Source organism: Nomascus leucogenys, chromosome 15 (genome assembly GCF_006542625.1).
Source record: "Nomascus leucogenys isolate Asia chromosome 15, Asia_NLE_v1, whole genome shotgun sequence".
NCBI lineage: Eukaryota > Metazoa > Chordata > Mammalia > Primates > Hylobatidae > Nomascus > Nomascus leucogenys.
Window position 1 is genome coordinate 69,438,623 of NC_044395.1, and position 20,443 is coordinate 69,459,065.

The window sequence follows — 20,443 nt, forward strand, 5'->3', positions numbered from 1 at the left end:
ATTTCGAATGGGAGTACTTCTAAAACACTTTACACACTCTTCTGTCTTATTAAACAGAGCATAAGGAGCCTAAGGAGATCATTTGTTAGTGATATCAACGAATTTGGATGAACCGATAAGTAATTCAGTGATGCTTTCGGGAACTTCTAAGAACGCAGGGCTTAGCTTGTTCTTTCAGTGAATGACCTCATACCGTGGCACTTTTCCAAGTGATGTTTCTTGTCTTCTCCCTTGTTAGCTGCCCTTAGAGAAATCTTGGCTCCCTGCTCCTACTCTGCTTACTACTATAATGTAGTTAAACTAAAACTTTCCCAAGAAAACCATACATTTAAGCTTGCTAGATCAAGAACACCAGCTAGATACCCACATATGAGTTTATGATCTCCTACAGAATATAATGCATGGGTTTTGTGATGGCTGTTTTTGCTGCTGTTCCAAAGCTTTGCCTGGTCACTTCTAGTTTCAGATTTCTGTTCTAGTGGTTAAAGTAATCAGAAACTGACCACTGTGTAAATATGCAATAGAAAAAGGGACCGAAGATTTGGGAGTTGTGTCTTGGAAACACACTGAAGGCCTTCAGTCTAGCTAAGGAAACAAGAGAGAGGAAAACAGATTGGTGAATTAAATCCTCAAAATATGCGAATGCACCGGGCGTATCACCTGAGGTCAGGAGTTCGAGACCAGCCTGACCAATATGGGAAAACCCCGTCTCTACTAAAAATACAAAAATTAGCCGGGTGTGGTGGCATGCGCCTGTAGTCTCAGCTACTCAGGAGGCTGAGGCAGGAGAATTGCTTGAACCCAGGAGGCGGAGGTTGCAGTGAGCTGAGATCATGCCACTGCACTCCAACCTGGGTGGCAGAGTGAGACTTTACCTCAAAAAAAATAAATAAATAAAGTGAATGCTTCAACAGCTTCAAGATTAAGTAGACTGGTTTAACAGTAGCAGATCTTGAAACAACGGAATCAGATGGCTGAGGAAGGGACTAACTTTTCTAGTAAGCAGTTTCTCATGTTGATTTTTTTTTTTCTTTTTTGAGACGGATTCTTGCTCTGTGGGCCAGGCTGGAGTGCAGTCAGATGATCTCAGCTCACTGTAACCTCTCCGCATCCTAAGTTCAAGTGATTCTCCTGCCTCAGCCTCCCAAGCAGCTGGGATTATAGGTGTCCGCCACCATGCCCAGCTAATGTTTGTATTTTTACTAGAGATGGGGTTTCACCATGTTAGCCAGGCTGCTGGTCTTCAAATCCTGACCTCCAGTGATCCACCTGCCTTGGCCTTCCAAAGTGTGGGATTGCAGGTGTCAGCCACTGTGCCTGGCCCTCACATGTTGATTTTTAACAGCAAAGTTGTTGCTCTTCTTGACAATGAGTGTTCCTCCATCTCAACAGAAAGCTCTTGTACTAATTAAGGCTGTCACTATGGATGTAACTATGCAGATATATGATAACTTAGTAAAGTCAAATGAGAAAAGGTTCATGAGTGGTGAAGAGAGAAGTGAAAAGTGCCCAGTGCCCTGATAATCCAGGGAGGACAGAAAAAGCAAAGAGGATCTCAGAATCCGAGGTAGAAGAAAGAGGAAAGGAGTAAGCGGATTCTAGTAAGTCTGAAGTGAAAGCCAGATGAGTGGAACCCTCACCCCAAGGCTTGGAGACTCAGGAGAATTTGGTCAAAGGTATTTTGCCCAGGCCAGTGTAGGAAACTGACTTAAAAACATTATTTTGAATACAAAATTATCCAGGCATGGTGGAACATGCCTGTAATCACAGCTACTCAGGAGGCCAAGACAGGAGAATCGCTTGAATCTGGGAGGCAGAGGTTGCAGTGAGCCAAGATTCCAGCCTGGGCAACAAGAGTGAAACTCCATCTCAAAAAAAAAAAAATTAGGCAGGGCGCGGTGGCTCACGCCTGTAATCCTAGCACTTTGGGAGGCCGAGGCGGGTGGATCACGAGGTCAGGAGATCGAGACCATCCTGGCTAACACGGTGAAACCCCGTCTCTACTAAAAATACAAAAAATTAGCCGGGCGTGGTGGCAGGCGCCTGTAGTCCCAGCTACTCCGGAGGCTGAGGCAGGAGAATGGCATGAACCCGGGAGGCAGAGCTTGCAGTGAGCCGAGATCGCGCCACTGCACCCCAGTCTGGGGGACAGAGCAAGACTCCGTCTCAAAAAAAAAAAAAAAAATTATTTTGAATAGGAGTACTTCTAAAACACTTTACACACTATTCTGTCTTATCAAACAGGTAGGAGCAAGGACCTGTTTTCTCATGGGCCAGGAGACCTAGACAAAAATCTTAGGTTTGGATGGTGAATGAAATCAGGATAGAACTAAGGAGATAGGCTTCTTAGAGTGTGCTAAGTTCAGGAGCCAAACTTGGGGAGTGTTTGGCCTGACTCTTGAGTAGAAAGAGCGTACAATTCTCAGATGCTGACCAGGACACAGGCTGTGCCCTAAGAAAGCTTCACCAGGCCCCAGGAACATTCTGAGCAAATGCTGCTGTCAGGGCTAGGCTATGAGGAAAAGATTGTCCCTGAGGTTGAGGACCCACAATCTGATCCACAGCAGTGGCTTTGGAGACTATGGAGGCAGGATGCCTAGTATTTACTCACAGTTACCAGGGTTTAATGAGTTTAAGCAAGTCATTGTCCAGCTCTGGGTTTTAATTTCCTCCTACACAGGTTAATGTAAATCTCACTGAGTTTTTATAAGACTCAGATTAAGAGATCGGGCATCAAAATGCTTCAATAATGGTATAAATACTATCTGCCTGAGTCATTATCCTTTACTCCTCTGTATCACTCTTAATAATCTGCATCACAGGAATGCCTACCGCTTCTGTATCATTTACTGGAAATACATCTCAGGCTCCTAAGCCATGAGCAGCATGCTGGTGGCCTCGAAGTCCTCTCTTGAAGATCTGGGGCTATGTTACAAGCAGCAGAAGAAAGGTCCCTCTTGCAGGTGAACTGGGACTCGGATAGGGCTTTCTGTGATGCCTACAGCTTTGACTCCATGAGAGCTTTTCATTTTTTTGAGACAATCTCGCTCTATTGCCCAAGTTGGAGTGCAGTGGCACAATCTCGGCTCACTACAACTTCTGCCTCCCAGGCTCAAGCAGTTCTCATGCCTTAACCTCCTGAGTAGCTGGGACCACAGGCATGCACCACCACGCCTGGCTAATTTTCTTGTGTTTTTTTTGTAGAGACTGGGTTTCACCATGTTTCCCAGGCTGGTCTCGAGCTGTTGAGCTCAAACAATCCGCCTGTCTCAGCCTCCCAAAGTGCTGGGATTATAGGCGCGAGCCACCGCAACCGGCCAACTCCTTTGAGGAAAGGATTGTGTGCATTTTTCAGCAGTTGATTGGTTCAGAAGCATGAAATGAATGCATCAAAATGTCTCCCAGTTTCACTTGAGATGTAAGGGTTGCTGTGGTAGGGTTGTAGCCATGGTCTTTCTTTCAGAGTGGTTGAACCAAGATTAGGAAGCTTAGGCAACAGCTGGCGCCAGACAAATACCAAAATTCATTCAAAAGGGGTTGCAGAGCTCAAGTCACTAGAAAAATCCATTCTAGAACTTTCACATCTCATTTTCAGCAGCAATCTGTTTCCACCATCGGCTCACGTAGCACCAACTCCAAGGTACTTGTACACAGATGTTCTGCTTCACCAAAAGTCCTCTTTTGGTGATATACAGTCAGTGTGGAACTCACAGAAAGGTGTGTGGTGCCACAGGTTCTTCTGGTCCATGACCTTCAGATAGATTCTTTTGACTTTCCTGGCACTCACAGGCCAGCACAGGCCGGGAGTGAGATGGAGGACAAAACACCTTTACCAGATAAAACAACCAATACCAAACTAGGCTGGGTCCTAAGACCTCTCCCCAGCAAGGCCTTGGGCTACTTCAAGGATTGTAAAGACAGGAAAATCCAGCAGGGGAGAGTCTTATTTCTCCCACTGCAGTGCAGAAAGAGAAGCGATTTAACCTAGTCATTGAACACAGAGCTGTCAAGGACCTATAGTCTGCTCCTAATATTGCCCAATGGGTTGGCTGTATAACTCTTAGGTGGGTCACTTAACCTCTCTGTGTCTCAGTTTCCACGTCTTTCAAAGGGGAATAAGAAAGTGGCCTCCTCATAGTATCGCTAGGATAAAGAGATAAAATGAAATAATCCATGTAAAAACCTATGAAAAAATTAGAACGATACTATACAAAGTATTGTCACTCAATGGTAAAAGGCTCAGAATGTTGTTTGCTATCCTTGAGCTTCACACCCTCCACCCTGCCCAACCCCAGCTCCAAGGCAACAAATTTCCTCAAAAAGAAATCCCTTTTCCTTATTACAGTAGTTTTGTGGACAACCAGTGGCTCTCACTGTCAGGGTTGATCTCTCTCTGCCAATCCAAAGGTTCCTCTAAGCCAGGATGACAAACTTGAGGGTCCTTTTTCTGGGAGTTCAAGCCATGAAAAGCCTATGAAACACATGAAGAATGCCAGGCCATCTGCCCCTCCAAACCTCTACAGGAGTCCCTTTTAATAAGGGGCAGGAGAAGCTCAAAATGAGAAGATAGAGTTCCTAGGATCTTTGCTAACCCCACTGCCAACTTGCAGCCACACAAGAGGGCAGCACTCCTTGCTGCTCAGGGAACCCTGTGGGCCACTCACACAGGCAGCACTGACTCCATGCATGTATGTCGCTCAGCTCCTTTCCTCTGCTCTGTGTATAGGAACAGAACTGAATCTCATCAAATGAGAAGCAGCATTTTCTGCATGGCTTCCACTACAACTGAGCACTGGCAATGAAACCACCTTTGCAAAAATTATATCAATGAGCAAATTATGACAGTGAAAAAGATCTGATCTAACTTACCCACCCCCACCCCTTGCCTTTCCCTTAATCATTCCTGGGCCTATTGTAGATTGGCCTTTTGAGATATCTTTTCAACTTTTCTGCATGTCTGACATCCATGGCTTCACCCAGATCCATCAATCCCACTCCTGTGGCCCCACCCAGAAGCAACTCAGCTCAAATGGACAGCTTTAACCCATGATTTCATCTCCATCCCAACCAATCAGCAGCAAGCACCCATTTCTAGCCACCCCCACCCCTTCCCCAAACTGCCTTTGAAAAATCCCAGCCTCACATCAACTAAACTCTTTCTCTACTGCAATGCCATGGTCTTCATTTGTGCAGCAGGCAACAAGAACGCATCAGGAGGTTACAGCAATTCTCATGCTTGCTTCTGAACTACTGACATCTAGAGCTAGCTGCCTTCAGGTCATCTTCTAATGTGTATTCCATAAAAGAATAGCAATAATTCAAAACTTAACTTCTTCCCCTAAATATGCTCTTTTTCCCGTGCTCCCATCCCAGTGGGTCAAGACAGATCCACTGGGATGGGAGCATGGGAAAACACCTGGGTGTTAAGCCAAAGGGCTTTCTCTGCCTTACCTATCATCAATCAGACACTGAGGCCAAAACTCCTGTGATCTGATATCTCTTGAAATCTTTGCTTCCTCTTCATTCCTATTGCTATTGATTTCATTCAGCCTCCTGTTTCACCTCTGTACTATTCTGGTCTCCCTTACAATAGCTAAAGTGATCTTCCAAACTTAATTCAAACCATATCCCTCCTTTCTGGAAGTCCTTCACTTACTCCTCACATCCCCCGAGACTGAATCCCAATTCCAAAGCATAATTTACAAGGCCTTACAGCCCCTCTGGTTTCAATCCATCCCATTCCCCAGTGCATCTCGTGATCCTATCAAGCCAAATTACAAATTATCTGAAGCCCCCCTAACTTCCCCAGGCTTTCTCTCACTTCTGAAGCTTCCTAGTTGCCATTCCTTTTGACTATTTGTTCTACCCCTCTACCCTTCACTAGCCCAACTTCTCCTTTTCAAAATTTCAGCTTAAAATAATGTCCTCTAAGAAGTCTTCTGTCAACAGCCCCCTCTCCCAGAGCTAGGTGCTCCAATGGGGTGTACTCCAATGACTATTATAGCACTTTACCACAATTTATTATTGTTGCTTAACTGTCTCTTCCACCAGACTGTACTCTCCAGCATGGGACTGACTATCTTATTCACCAACGTATGCCTGGCACCTAGTAGAATATGGGGCACATACTCAGATATATATATATAGATATAGATATAATCTGATTACATATATCTATAACTCAGATATATATATATAATCATTTAATGCATATATATATGCATTATATATATGCATTTGCACATATATATGCATTAAATGATTATATAAATGGATGAATGGTTAGGTGGCGGGCCCAAATACAAGAAGTTAAACATCTAAGAGCCACAAAGGGCCAATATACAGTAACTCAAGCGCCTCTATGCCAAGCCATTTTCAACAGGGTAGGACAGGCACAGACAAAAAGCCTCAAGAGTCACCAGCAATTTCCAAGTTGACATTTCATTTTTGCCATCCCTTCTTTTTTCTAAACTTTCCTCAAGTATCACTGAGACTGACTGTTCTAAGACCTGCACCACTGCAGTGCAATGGTACAGCTAGGGAAACTTGGTGAGGGGTAGATATACTGAGCAACCAGCACAGCTGGGCTGCAGGGCCAGAGGGATGCTACAGGGCCAAGGGTATAGGCTGGGAGAGTTCAGAACACCTCACAGAGCTTCAAGTCCAGGGCTGGGTGGAGGCACCGGAGAGCTGAGGGCACCAGGCCAGAGAAGGCAATAGGGTAAGTGAAACAGGGCCAAGGGACACTAGGAGGAATGGGTGGAGGACACAGCACAGGACTGTGGCTCCAGCTAGATGTATGACAGGGGTTGGGGGTGAAGGGGCAGAGGTGAGAATAGATAGTTGAGGATTTGTGGGGTTCTGGGTTATGTCCAGGGTAAGCGAACACTTTCAGTAAGCTAGTAGGTGGGTGGACAGAAAGGCCTCCAAGAGCTCATCTTCAAGAGATCTCTATGTCTCAGCTGCTTATCTACCTCTGCAGAACATCCCTGCAGACCACTCACCCAACAAATTCCATTGATTCAAATCCTAAGGTATCCAAATCTGGGTTGTGGAGGCCACAAAAAATATTTTCCCCATCTTCATTGTAGAGAGAAAAGTTCAAGCTTTGGATTCTAACTGATCTCATTTTAAATAAACCTCAGCTCTCTCTTCTACTAGCTGTAAGGCCCTGGACTTCAGTTTCTTTAGCTATACAATGGGGATGCTCACTTCCACAACTGTTGGAGGTGAGGTGAGATAATGCTGGTGAAGCAGCACACATGTTTCCAAGCACAGAGTACATGTTCAATAAATTGGCTGTCTTTCCCTTCCTCCTTCCACTCTGCATGAAGCCCAGGAGGTCCCATTTTAAGTGTGCGTGGGGGAGTGGAAATGGGGAGGAGGAAGATCTACATTGCTGACTCACTAGGGCAGAAGGCATGAATCAGGGCTGTGTAGCATCCAGGGATGGAACAGGGACACTCCTTCCCCCACCCTATCCTCCTCCTCCAAGTGCCTGGGGTCTTGGCTGGCAGTGGGTCCCATGTGGTCAGGGAAAACAGGCTCCTTTAGTACCTTTCTCACCACATTTGGAGAGGAGTGCTGGATGGTGCTGTCCACTGGGGGGACACTGCGAGGGGTTTCTTCCCCAGATGCCTGGGGCAAGGCAGCAGCAGTATTCTTGTCAAGATGGAGAGCTGGCTTTGAGCCCTCAGATGCTGGGGGCTCATCTGTAGCCTGGAGAAGAAAATAAGAACTTGGGTGGGTTTTACTGCAGAGAGTGTAGCAGCAGCAGCAGTGGCAGCAAAGGCTAGTGCTCACCCTGCCCTGCCCATTGTCACCACCTATACATTGTGGACTGTTTAAACGTTTTCCAAAAAGAAAAATACTCTTATCCCAACTCTTCCAAAGACTACATGCTAATGGGAATGTCTTAGGATGGAACCCAAACCAAGAATTCTGAGCTAATTTTGTGATATTCACTTTAGCAATCATAACCTAGTTTTAACTTACATTTTAGCTTGTGGCCCTCTATGAACCCTAGACCCTTCTCTGCCATCACATGCATTATTCTATATCTTCTCAAAAGAACTGGGCCTCAGGGGAAGACATTGAAGCATGATCTGAAGTTGTCAGTACTGAAGCATAAATGTGAGGCCTTATATTCTATAATAAAGTAAAAATCTGTAAAGCTGCTTTGAAGATATAACTGTGATTACAGATTTAAAGGGGACATCACTATAGAAAAAGTGAGAGAAGGGTAGAGAGAAGAGGATAGAACAGGAGGTTCTGGGGGAAAAAAAAAGAAAATCAAGAGCTAAGAATGAAGATGTGAAATGCAGCAAAGATCCCAGGGGTACAAACTGCACCTCTTCAACTGTCTTTTAGCTGAGAAAAAAGAGGAGCAGCATCCAATATCCTCCTATGGAAAGAAGACTTCTTCTGTGGCATTACAGAAATGTCAGCAGACCTGAATCCAAGTCTTAGCTCTATCTCTCAATGTTGTATGATATGGAGACAAACTGCTAGCCTTCTCTAGCTCCCACTTATATACCTATAAAGCAGAGATGGTAATGCCTACCAAACAACATTGTCGGTAGGATAAATGATATGGTGCATATAAAACAAACCCAGCTTAGTAGAAGTAAAAAAGTTTAAGTCTATATCTGTGCAGTATTATAAAAGTGCTGCCTGCCAGCATCTAACATGGACCCTCACTCTGCTCCTTAAGCTCTGCCCTTCCCCCTGTCTGGGATTCATAAGGTCCGGCAAGGGAGCTAGGGAGATGACAAGATAAGAGACAGCCTCTCTTCTGCTCTGGCACTGGCAGGAGTTCAGCACAGCTCAGAAGGTACCATCAGTGGGCAGGGTCCCTACTGTCATCCAGGAAGACTAGGCTAAGCCAAGCTACTCTGGAGTGTACTGAGCCTAGATCTAATTTGGGACTGGGTACTATGCTCTCTGGAGCTTTTCTGAGGTGGAAGGTTGAGTCCAGGGTAGTTTTGAAATGTGAGGGCTGAGCTCAAGGCAGCCCTACGGTGCAGAAACTGTATTCCTGTGCTTCCTTGTTTTTGGGGAGGCTGTGTTCCCTGAGTGATCCTAGGACAGGCAGAATATGCATGCCAAGCCACCCTGATGCTTACCTGCAGGGTCTCCTCCTGGCTCTGGGACTGGACAGGTGCTGGCTGCCTCACAATGTAGTTGATCTGCCCCACAATGGTTTGCTGAAGATGCTGAGGAGATTTGGTCTGACTCAGTTGCAGGCTGGGCTGTTGAGCCTGGAGAAGAAGCTCCAAGTCCTTCTGCATTTCCTCCAGCTCAAACTTGTGATGCATTATGTCCATGTTCTGAGAACAGGCAGGGCCAGGAGGGCTCTCGTGCTGACTAGAAGCCAGATGCTGGGATGGAGGTAGAGGTGGGTGTGACTGCTGTGGGGGAGGCGGGAGGGGAGGTGGGGGGTGGGGGAGGGGTGGTGGTGGAGGTGGTAGCTGCTGCTGTGGCTGCTGCTGAAAGTGACTGAGCTTCAGCTTCTGGTGGTGGCCAAACTGGACGTGGATAGAGGGTGTCTGTAAGGTGGGCTGGGCATGGGCTCCTTGCTGAACATCCTGTGGGGGGACAATGCACACGGGCTGGGAAGTCAGCTGCTGCCCCAGCCGCTGGGATGTGCTCTCCTGCTCCACAGGGGGCTGGGTTTCCAGCCAGGGCTGCAGCAGCTTTGGTGGATGAGGGCTGCAGGCCAGCTCTTTCTCCCTGGGCAGCAGGGCAGAGCACTGCAGAGACCCCAGCTGCTGAGGCACCATCTCAGAGGGCTGCCTAAAACTGTGGGCTGGGTGTATGCTGGGTGGGGGGACCTGGCCTTTGAGGGAAGGCGAGACTGGGGAGCAGTGGGAGCAGCACACAGATGAGGAGCACACTGCTGGAGACTGGAACTTGTGTGAGGGGTGGCTAAGAGCCTCTTGCTGAGCCACTGGAGACTGGTGGCTTTGATAAAAGGGTGATGACCCCTGTAAGCCTCCATAACCAGGAGCATCTGCCCTGGACATTTGTCCACCTTCAGTAGTTATGCAGCCTGAAAATGCAGAATAGACAGTTTTTCAAAAGTTTTTCAAGTTGCTCCCACCTTGCTACTTCCTGCTCCTGAGACAAAAGAACCTCATTCAACAATCCTGTAGCAGGAACAGATTAAGAAACTCAACCCTTGATCTCCTAGACTCAGTCTAGAATGCTGCCAGTAATAGCACCTGTATGGACCTGCTTTGGGGGCCTAGGATATTTGAGAAATTAGTTCAGCTTTTACCAGATGCTCAGCCCTGACTCTGTTTCTGTCCCACTAGGGAAACCACAAGCTCTCTCAAATAGCACCCACTCATTTTTTTTCCAACAGAACAGCCCAATCAGACTCTGACAAAAAGAATCAACTTTGGGGTGGGGAGGGAGTATGCTAGAAAGTAGCAAAGGGTAGAGAGTCATGCCTGGGACCAATGAACAAGTTCCCAGATACAGGTGTGGGGAACTGTGTGTTGAGCAAGTAGGATGGAAGAGAGTGGGGAAGCTCTAATACCAGGTGATATGGTTTGGAGCTGTGTCCCCACCCAAATCTCATGTTGAATTGTAATCCCCAGTGTTGGAGGTGGTACCTGGTAGGAGGTGACTGGATCATGGGGGCAGATCCCTCATGAATGGTTTAGCACCATCCCTTTGGTGCTGTTCTTGTGATAGAGGTCTCGTGAGACCTGATTTTTTAAAAGTGTGTAACACCTCCCCCTTGCTCTGTTTCTTGCTACTCTGTCCATGTGATGTGCATCTTCACCTTCTGTCATGACTGTAAGTTTCCTGAGGCCTCCCCAGAAGCCGAGCAGATTCCAGGATCATGCTTCCTGTACATCCTGCAGAATCATGAGCCAATTAAACCTCTTTTCTTTATAAATTACCCAGTCTCAGGTATTTCTTCACAGTAATGCGAGAATGAACTAATACACCAGGTCAGTGCCAGGCACCAGCACTGCCCCCTGAGGTCTCTAGGTCCCTTGTGCACAAGTAGATCTATGGCTAACTCAGTATAATGACTCCTTCATCTCATTATTTTGGTAAGGCTTACTTAGAGGAAGTCTGAGCTCCTTAAGGAATATGTGTTTTATTCACCATTGGTTCTTTGGTGCTCAGCATGGGGCCTAAACAAGAGTAGGTGGCTATCAAAGGTCTGCTGAGTTAAATCAAAGGAAAGAGGAAAGAAAAGAAATAAACCTAAATATCGTTTGCCAAGTTCAACAAATTTTCAATAAGATCAACAGCCTCAAATGAAGGCAGCAGTTGGCCATCAGTTTAACAAACTCGTTAGGCTGTCAACACAGGCACAACTTCAAGCTATCTACATTCTGCCTAAAGATTGAATGCCAGCACGATTGCAGCAGGGAAGAAAAATGCACAAGGCCATGAATTACCTGCTTACATCTCAACTCAAAAGGATATGTCTGTGTAACACAAACATGCACATGCAGTCTCACTGTTGCTGAGATACCCCTGCTTGTGCCCACACGTGTATACCTTTGTGTGACCACAGAGAAACACATTCATCTGTACTGCCATACAGCATTCCAGAGAGCAGGGTGACTGTCTTGTCTCCTCCTCAGCAATAAAACCAATGTAACAGGACATTTACACAGAATGGTAAACTCAGATTTCAACTCATCCTGATACAAAGTCCTATATTGCCATGGTTATTTAAATTCCTCATCCTCTCCTCTTCCCCCTCAAAAAAAAAAAAAAAGGTTTGCTGAATGATTCCATGACCACTGGCAGTCCCAGGAAGTGCTTTCTCTTGGGCATATGCTGACCTACCCAGTAAGGTAAGCAATTAGGTCAAAGCCCACAGGGTGGGTAGGCCTAGGTGTGTGGGTCCAAGCTCACCAAGAGAAGCCAGCTGCTTGGTCCAGAAGTTAGGCTCCCAGGTGAATCTGATACTCCAAGGGGAGCCAGGGTCTGTGTTACAACTTGTCTCCAGCAATCGCTGCATCTGAAACACAATCTGACAACAGCACCAAAGGTCATTTATTTGGGCATCTTGCACCTAAATGACAACTCCCCTTCCCTTACTCTTTGGACAAGCTGAAAGGCTCAAAGTCATGGCCCTTTAACCTCTGGTCATCCTCCATATTCTCATTCTCTTGCACCTTAGCACCTGCCCATCCTCCCAGCTGATCCCTTTCCTCTTATCCAGGCTCCTACATTCTTTTTTTTTTTTTTTTAATTGAGACGGAGTCTCACTCTGTTGCCCAGGCTGGAGTGCAGTGGCGCGATCTCAGCTCACTGCAAGCTTCGCCTCCCAGGTTCATGCCATTCTCCTACCTCAGCCTCCTGAGTAGCTGGGACTACAGGTGCCCACCACCATGCCCGGCTAATTTTTGTATTTTGTTTAGTAGAGACGGGGTTTCACCGTGTTAGCCAGGATGGTCTCGATCTCCTGACCTCGTGATCTGCCCGCCTCGGCCTCCCAAAGTGCTGGAATTACAGGTGTGAGCCACCACGTCTGGCCTGGAACCCCTACATTCTTATATTTTCAGGCCTTAAGTGATTTGTCACTCTCTCTCATGACATCGACTGGCAGCTCCATTCATTCTACCATCACCTCAATTTAAAAGCCTAGTGGGGGGCAGGCATTTTCTGAGCTCCCCATTGCTGTACTTCCACTTGCAGGTAAAACACCCTTCTGTCCTACTCAATAGCCCTCTTCCTCTCCCAACACTTTCATCTATTTCTCATCACTAACTCTCCTATTTATCCAGGGCTTTGGCAAGTGTACAACTTATCCTGCCATCCTCTAGTTAACTAATGTCCCAACTAACATCTTAGCCTCTTATTTCATTGATCTCTTGCATGGCAACCACCTTGTTTTCAGTTTAGTCACCATACCTAGACCCTATTAATCATTTACAACCATTCTACCTATGAGAACTTTAAACTCCAACAACCCACCCAGGTCATAACAAGTTCACGCTCTTTCAGAGTATGTTCTTCAACCTCTCCAAGCCCTGCTCCTTCAGTCCACAGGACTTCCCAGCTTCCTGTCATTTACAGTAATGATATCACTAGTGTCCTAATTCCCTCCCCATCACCAACTCCTACTCTTAGGTAATCCAGCCATACCAAAGCCATGTTATCTGGGGCCACTTCAGTGATTATTAATTTCAGCAGCACCCCTCAGCCCTTTCTCTTGTCACTTCTTTTCTTGTCATCTTTCTCTTCCACTGCACTCAATGACTACTTAAAATCTTTACTTTGGTGCTACTTACCAATGTTTTAACCCTCTTATTATCACCTCCTATTTCACAGAGAAAAAAAGATACCATAAAGGATAAATTACCCCAACTTGTATCCCTTCTACCCTCAAACTTAACTACAGCATTGTCCCCTTCCTGTCCTCCCATCTCAGACGAAGGGACTGTCCTTGTGTTTAAGGTCAACCAGTTCACTCTATATCCTTCCTCCTGCTTTCTCAGTATACTTACCCCACCACACACCCCTCCTCTCTATGTTCAACCTCTTCTCCCATATACATGTGTGCAAATGTTTTCCAAGCTTAAAAAAAAGTTTCCCCCAACTCTGCCATCTTCTCAGGCTACGTTTTTATTTTTCTTCTTTTCACTTCTGTCTCTACTTCGTCCCTACCCATCCTCAGTCTCCTCATTCTAGCTTTTGACCCTTCTACTTCACTGGAGCTTCTTTCAGAAGATAGCCTGATTCCCAGATCTCGAGGCTGCTCTTCACTATTCGTCTTCTTTCACCCATGCAGCGTTGCCAAATGGACCACTTAAAATTGGAAACTGTTCATTTCTGTGCACCACACTCTGTTTTGCTTCTAACCTCTGACCATTGCTTCTCACTCTCCTCCACTCACCATCTTCCTCTGTCTATGCTGAAAATGACGGTATTCCCTGGGTTCCTGACTTTCTCTCTTCTTGCTCCACACACTCTTCCAAGGTGATACCACTGATTTCCTGGTGACTCCTACATCTCCTTCTCTAAAACCAACTTTTCTTCTGACTTCCACACCCATATATTAAAACAGCTTTTTAATAGTAGGTAGCTTGGAGTTGGTTTTGGATGTACTATAGGCACCTTAGATTCAAAGTATTCAAATATAAACCCCATCAACTTCTCTCAAAATTCTTCCTCCCTCTCCTGTGTGCTGCCGTCCTCTCAAGCCTAATACTTCAACCTTATCTCCAACTCCTTTTCTCTCAGACCCCCGTGTAAACCCCAGTAACTTTCTATGAGATGCCCAGCACACTGCTCATGTCCAGGGTGATGTCTGAATCAATTACCTATGACAAAGAACTACAGACTTTCCAACTGAGCTACCTTTGGGAGGGCAGGACCATTTCAGCACCTGTGTCCTCTCTGCACTATGGGATTTGGTAAAAGATGGTGTTTACTTACTAACCCAAAAGCAGTGATTGAATTTGAAGGATGGATGGAGCTATGTTATTCCTCCTTCCATCCTAAAAAGAAAAGGCACTTCCAAGGACCGCCTCATTGCCCCTATGACAAAGGGGATGCTCTGATAAGCTTCAAGGACAGGCTGAGGAGTTGGGAGATTCTTCTTACCAGCTCTTTGCTGAAAAGAAAAGGGACACTGGTTTTGCTGCAGACAGCCCAGTTGATGAAATTCTGCACATGCTCAAACTGACGGTTGAGAACCATGATGCTCTGTAACTGCTGTTCCAGCTTCCGCTTTCTCTCATTAGTAATCCCCTGGGTACAGAGAGAAGACAGAGTCCTTGATCCTGTTATTGGACTGTAATCCACCTGCTTGGGAAGTCTGGTGGCTTGTGTGTGTCACTGATGGAATCAGATGAGACTACACCCCTGAGAGGATGGCGGGGCAGAGTGTTGCCATGGGATGCTGGCTGATGGAAAAGGGGAGGGGGAGATGGTGGGAGATTTCATAGTACAAATATGGAATGGGTAATAAATGAAAGAGGAAATGAATAAATGTCTACATCTCTTGGGCATAAATTGGTGAAGAAGGTGGTTCGTTTCATGACTTTCTCTTCCAGGACTATAACCCTGAGCAGTTAAGGATGGAAGCTGCCTAAGAGACATAGCATCAAAAATCAGTTTGAACTTATTTTCTAGCCCTTCATGAGCCACCCTCCCAAAATTAGGCTGACATTTTAATACAGGGAGCAGCACAGAGCTATGGAAGCTGTATATCTGAATTATAGCCTAGGCTTCCCTAGGTCCTGGGACTAGCTTGATATGTGGATGGTTTCTGAATCCATCCATCTGATCCATCTGTCTATACATACCTCTAATTCCTCTATTAGCCCATTGGCCTGTTTGTTCAGCTCATTCATCAGAACCATCTTGGCCATTTTGATCTGGTTTTCCACCTTCCTATGCTGATGCTTCACTTCAAAAATCCTGTAAACACAGTGGGACAAACCATGGTAAGCTTTCCTCATGGACTATATGAAGACCAAGAGACGGCAAACATAAGAACCAACTTGGAGGCTGCCTACTGAGATCAGGGCCTAGCAGACACCAAATACAAAAAAAAAAAAGAGAGCCTTTCTCCACCACCCCACCTTTTGTACAACCGAGCCTCACTTGATCAAAATTCAGCTTGGTTTTCTCTAGTTAAACCTCAAGTCTACACCAAGGTCAACCCAGTAGCCCACCAGTTGACATAACATTAGAGGTAGGACCAAAAGAGAAAGTATGGGAATGATTTACTGTAATTTGTTGTCTTTAAAAGGAGGATGCTCCAATAAATGTTGCCATGAGGTAAAAAGAGGCAGAAAGCATACTAGTGGTTTCTGAGGGCCGGGGGGTGTTGGGGGAATGGAGAGTGACTAATAATGTTTATATTATTGGCATAATAACATGTTATATAATAAACATATTATAGAATAAATAAACATATTATATAATTATATAATAAACATATAATAATGTTTATATTAATGTGGCTTCTTTTTGGGGGGATGAAAATATTTTAAACGTAGATAGTAATTATATACAGTTGCGCAATTCTGTGAATGTACTAAAGGCCACTGAATTATACATTTAAAAAGAATAATTTTATGATATGTAGATTATATCTCAGTAAAGCTATTTTTAAAAATTTAAAAAGCATGGGCATTGAAGTCACCACAGACCTAGCATCTAAACCCAGCACAGTCACTGGCTAGTTGTGTGATCTCAGATACATTACCTAACCTCTGTGAACCTCAGTCTCCTCATCAGTAAAATGGAGATAATCCCTAACTGAAAGAGTGGCAAGAACTGAACAAAATAATGCATATACGATACCCAACCCAGTGCCTGCCACATGAGGTGCTCTCAGCACCTACCACTTCCTCTTTCTATGTAAAATACCAATGATTTCATGTGACTTGTAGATTTATAGAGAACACACAGGGAAAGGGGTGATAAGGCACAGATTGCCCCTGGTTTGTTCCACCCTCATAATAAGCAGCACTCTCTTCCCTAGTGTCTGCTGGGTACCCTTGTTCTCAAGCACCGACTTCTGGCTAGTTCATAAGGCATATGCTTTCACCCAGACTCACTCTGATCATCCTGACCTAGCTTGGTCTCAGCCACCAAGTGATGACTTAATGACCCCTCCCTGGTCCTGAGACCTCTAAGGCCAAGACATATGCCTTCTAGGACATATGCCCACATCTGCTTAACCACAGTTCCTCTTCAAAGGCACTACATCTGACGGCCTGGTGTTAGAACCCCGGGTGTGCGGGAACAGGGCATTTCCAGCACTGGCAAGGCACTAGCCTGTGCTACCTGTCCTCAATTTGCTTTGCAGATGTCTGTAGACTGGATTTCTTATGTGCCACCTGTGTAGTCACACTTTCCAGAAGCATCCTCTGGTTTTGCAAAACTTCTTCAACATGTCTGCACCTAGGGGATGAGGCAGAGAAAACGCTGAGAAGGGCTGAGTCCTACTTTGAGCATGCCAACCAAGCGGGAATCTCCACAGGGAACTGTCTCAGCCTGTCTCATGGAAGCTGTGATGACTTCTAGGGAAAGTCTAAGTCACCACAGGCTCTTGGCCCATTAGGCCTTTTCCAGAGAAGTCCTACAACAGGAGCAGAGAAAAACTTCAGCCCAGGGGCTGCAGGTTGGCTTGGGCAGGGAGAAGACTTCGATGCATGGGGAGTCCCAGAGCTCTCACAAGTAAGAAATCCAGAGCCCTCCCCAGCCCATTTCAGGCAGTCTGTCAGCCCCACCTGTGTTCTTTGTGTTCCACCATTAGGCAGCTATGGCAAGTGAGCATATCACATGTCTCACAGAATAGCTTGAGTACTTCCTGTGTGTGTAGAGGACAATACAAGGTGAAGTCTCCGGAACCACCATTCACTCCTGCCAGAGAAGACAGAGAAAGTGGGCTTCTCTTGCTCAGGTAGATAAACCTCTCAGTTAAGCTTTGCTGCACAGCCCTCAGCCTTCAGAGGACACTGCAGAAATATGGAGCTCAGGGGAAGTGATATAAACAGGAGATGACTCTCCGGGGCACAAGGATGATTTTGGGCTGAGCTTGGCTGGATTTGCCCAGTTGTCCAGAAATAGCACACCATCAAGTCCAAGCATTCCACTACCTGCCAGAGGCTGAGGAAGGCGCTTGCTACTACTCCACATAGATCTCCTGCAAAATAATGAATCCTTCACAATTAACCTCAACCTGTTCATTAATCAGGATTCCGTTTTTAATGGAGCTGAAACCAGCTACCCAGCCTTGCCAGGCTCCAGGCTAGATCACATGGATCATGAACTCCGGTTCCTGTGGATTTGACAGATGTAGAACCCCTCTCACAATTCAAGGGCCTTGAGAAAAGACTTTCAAGAAGATTGTCATTTAAAACAGATGGTGGCCAAGCACAGTGGCTCACGCCTGTAATCCCAGCACTTTCGGAGGCCAAGGCGGGTGGATCACCTGAGGTCAGGGGTTCAAGACCAGCCTGGCCAACACGGCGAAACCCCATCTCTACTAAAAACACAAACATTAGCTGGGTGTGGTGGCGCATACCTGTAATCCCAGCTACTCGGGAGGCTGAAGCAGGAGAATCGCTTGAACCCAGGAGGTGGAGGTTGCAGTGAGCCAAGATCATGCCACTGCACCCCAGCCTGGGTGACAGAGTGAGACTCCATCTCAAAAAAAAAATAAAATAAAATAAAATAAAATAAAACAGATGGTGCTGGATAGACAAACAAGCCCTAATCCAGACTAAGTTAATCAAGTAAATAAATCAGAAGGGTGGCATGATTACTCTACAGGGGAAAGGCAGGGAGCTCGCCTAGCTTCCACAATAATTCAACACTTTCCTCCCTATATCATTTCATCCACACTCATCCACCCCCACCCCCAACAGGGAGGGATGAGAGTGAGTCACCCCTTTGACTCTGAAAGAGACTTCCTTTGGGAAAGGCTCTGAAACTGTCCCTACCTTCTCCCCCAGCAAGAAAACAAGATCAGAGAGCTATTCTCCAGGGATCTTAGGGTTCAGCCCTGCTTTAGGGTATGGGAGTGGGTGGGGAGAGGTGGGATTGGTACCTGGAGATCCCTTCTGGGCCCGAGGAAAGAACGGGTCCCCAGGGACAGGGCTGTGTTGGTGTTCCTCTGTGCAAGAGCTGCACAGCCAGCGATTGCAGTAGGTGCAGAGGATATGTGCTGCCCTCTTCTCCTTGCACTCGGAGCAGTTCTGGAAGCAGAGAGTTATGGAGTTACTGATGTTATCCTCATTTGGTTCTGCCTCCACAAGTGGCAAATGCTCTAAAGACAGGGGTCCTGCAGGCCTATTCCTCCACCAGTTTGAAGTGTAATCTATTCTGCAGAGCTGTCTGGAGGTAACATGCTGGGGCTTGTGGAAGGAAGCATCCTTTGTGACCAAAAGAACAGTGGCTACGTCAGGTATGGTGGCTCACACCTGTAACCCCAGTACTTTGGGAGGCCAAGGCAGGAGGACTGCTTGAGCCCAGGAGTTTCAGACCAGCCTGGGCAACATAGTGAGACCCCATCTCTACAAAAAATACAAAAATTAGCCAGGAGTGGTGGCACATGCCTGTAGTCCCAGCTACTAGGGAGACTGAGGTGGAAGATCGCTTGAGCTCAGGAGGTCAAGGCTGCAGTGAGCTAAGATCGTACTACTACACTCCAGCCTGGGCAACAGAGGAAGACCCTGTCTCAAAAAAGGAGGAGGAGGAAGAAGGAAAAGAAGAAGGAAGAAGAAGGAGGAGGAGGAGGAGAGGAGGAGGGGAAGGAGAAGAAGGAAAAGGAGGAAGGGAAGGAGGGAGGGAGGGAGGGAGGAAGAGGAGCAGCAGCAGCAGCAGCTGTCTCAGGGGCTGTTCACACAAGTCCTGTGCTGAAGCTAAGGATACCCAGATGCATAAGCCAAGGATCTGATCTCACGCTATCGACGGCACACAGGATGGTATACGTTAACTGAGTAATGCTGTAATAAAAAGGATGCAACATATGCTAAAGAAGCAAAGGAAGCCTTCCTGGAACTCAGTCTAGGAGTGGCTAGGAAAGGTTTTACAACAAGGAAACATTTGAGCTGGATACTGAATGACAAGTAGGTTCACCAGGCAGATAAGGGAGGAAAATGTTGTAACAGAGGGAAAGCACCGGCAAAAGCAGGAAATTCAATGTGCTTCAGAGAGGAGAAGGCCCACATATGGCAGTACACAGCAAGATGGTCAAATGCAGCCAAGAAAGGGCAAATACAGACCAGCGTTCAGAGTTGTGCTCCCACACCTGGGCTCTGCCTGATCTGAGGGTACCTAGGCCTCTCCTAGTCCAAATGTTCATTCATTTCGTAAGCAAATATCTTGCCAGGGCTATTATAAAACATCAAGAGAAGGGGAGATTTGGAAAAGTTGGCCTATCTGTGCTTGAATCACAGAGGCCACCAAATTGATGTGAATTCTGAAAGTTCTACTAATTAAACTATGAATTCCTTGAATGTACGGTATATGGGTCGATCTCCCTAATATCCAGCACAAGGCCTGGCACATGTGAGACATTCAACACAAATCAGACACAGGAACAAGTAAGTAAATTAGTAAATTACTAATTTACTAATTTACCCTACTAGAAAGATACCCTAGTGGAAAGAGGAACAGAAGGGCTGCCGGCCAATAAGTGATAAAAAATTTAAGAAATTCAGGAAAAAGGTGATAGTTGTTAAATACAGGCAAGATTAATAAACCCATTTAATCCAGGCTGGTAGATGAATTTCAACTTAGGATGATAAAAAAAAAACAAAACCCAGTACTGGTATTTTTCAGTAAGAGCTGTAAGAGACAGAAAAATAATTATATAGACAGTAAGCAACTCTTAATGTACCTTAACTTACATTCACCTTCTGCTAAAGGGATTGACACAAAAAAAGTCAGTAATTTTCACTTAATGGAAAACCCCCTCATTGTTTCCCCCAACTCATGC

The 20,443-nt window shown here is 46.0% G+C and overlaps 1 protein-coding gene across 1 annotated transcript in view; it reads right to left on the bottom strand.

Annotated features, from left to right (window-relative positions):
* The window catches only part of TRIM66 (tripartite motif containing 66), a 67,835-nt gene that overhangs the window by 15,933 nt on the left and 31,459 nt on the right, over positions 1-20,443 (bottom strand). Inside the window, exons 3-10 of the mRNA XM_030829628.1 lie at positions 18,551-18,698; positions 17,229-17,361; positions 16,783-16,899; positions 15,291-15,405; positions 14,587-14,733; positions 11,890-12,007; positions 9,126-10,051; positions 7,558-7,719 (exon numbers count right to left, since the gene is read on the bottom strand). Coding sequence (XP_030685488.1) covers positions 7,558-7,719; positions 9,126-10,051; positions 11,890-12,007; positions 14,587-14,733; positions 15,291-15,405; positions 16,783-16,899; positions 17,229-17,361; positions 18,551-18,698 — 1,866 coding nt within the window. The remainder of the gene's footprint in view (positions 1-7,557; positions 7,720-9,125; positions 10,052-11,889; positions 12,008-14,586; positions 14,734-15,290; positions 15,406-16,782; positions 16,900-17,228; positions 17,362-18,550; positions 18,699-20,443) is intronic.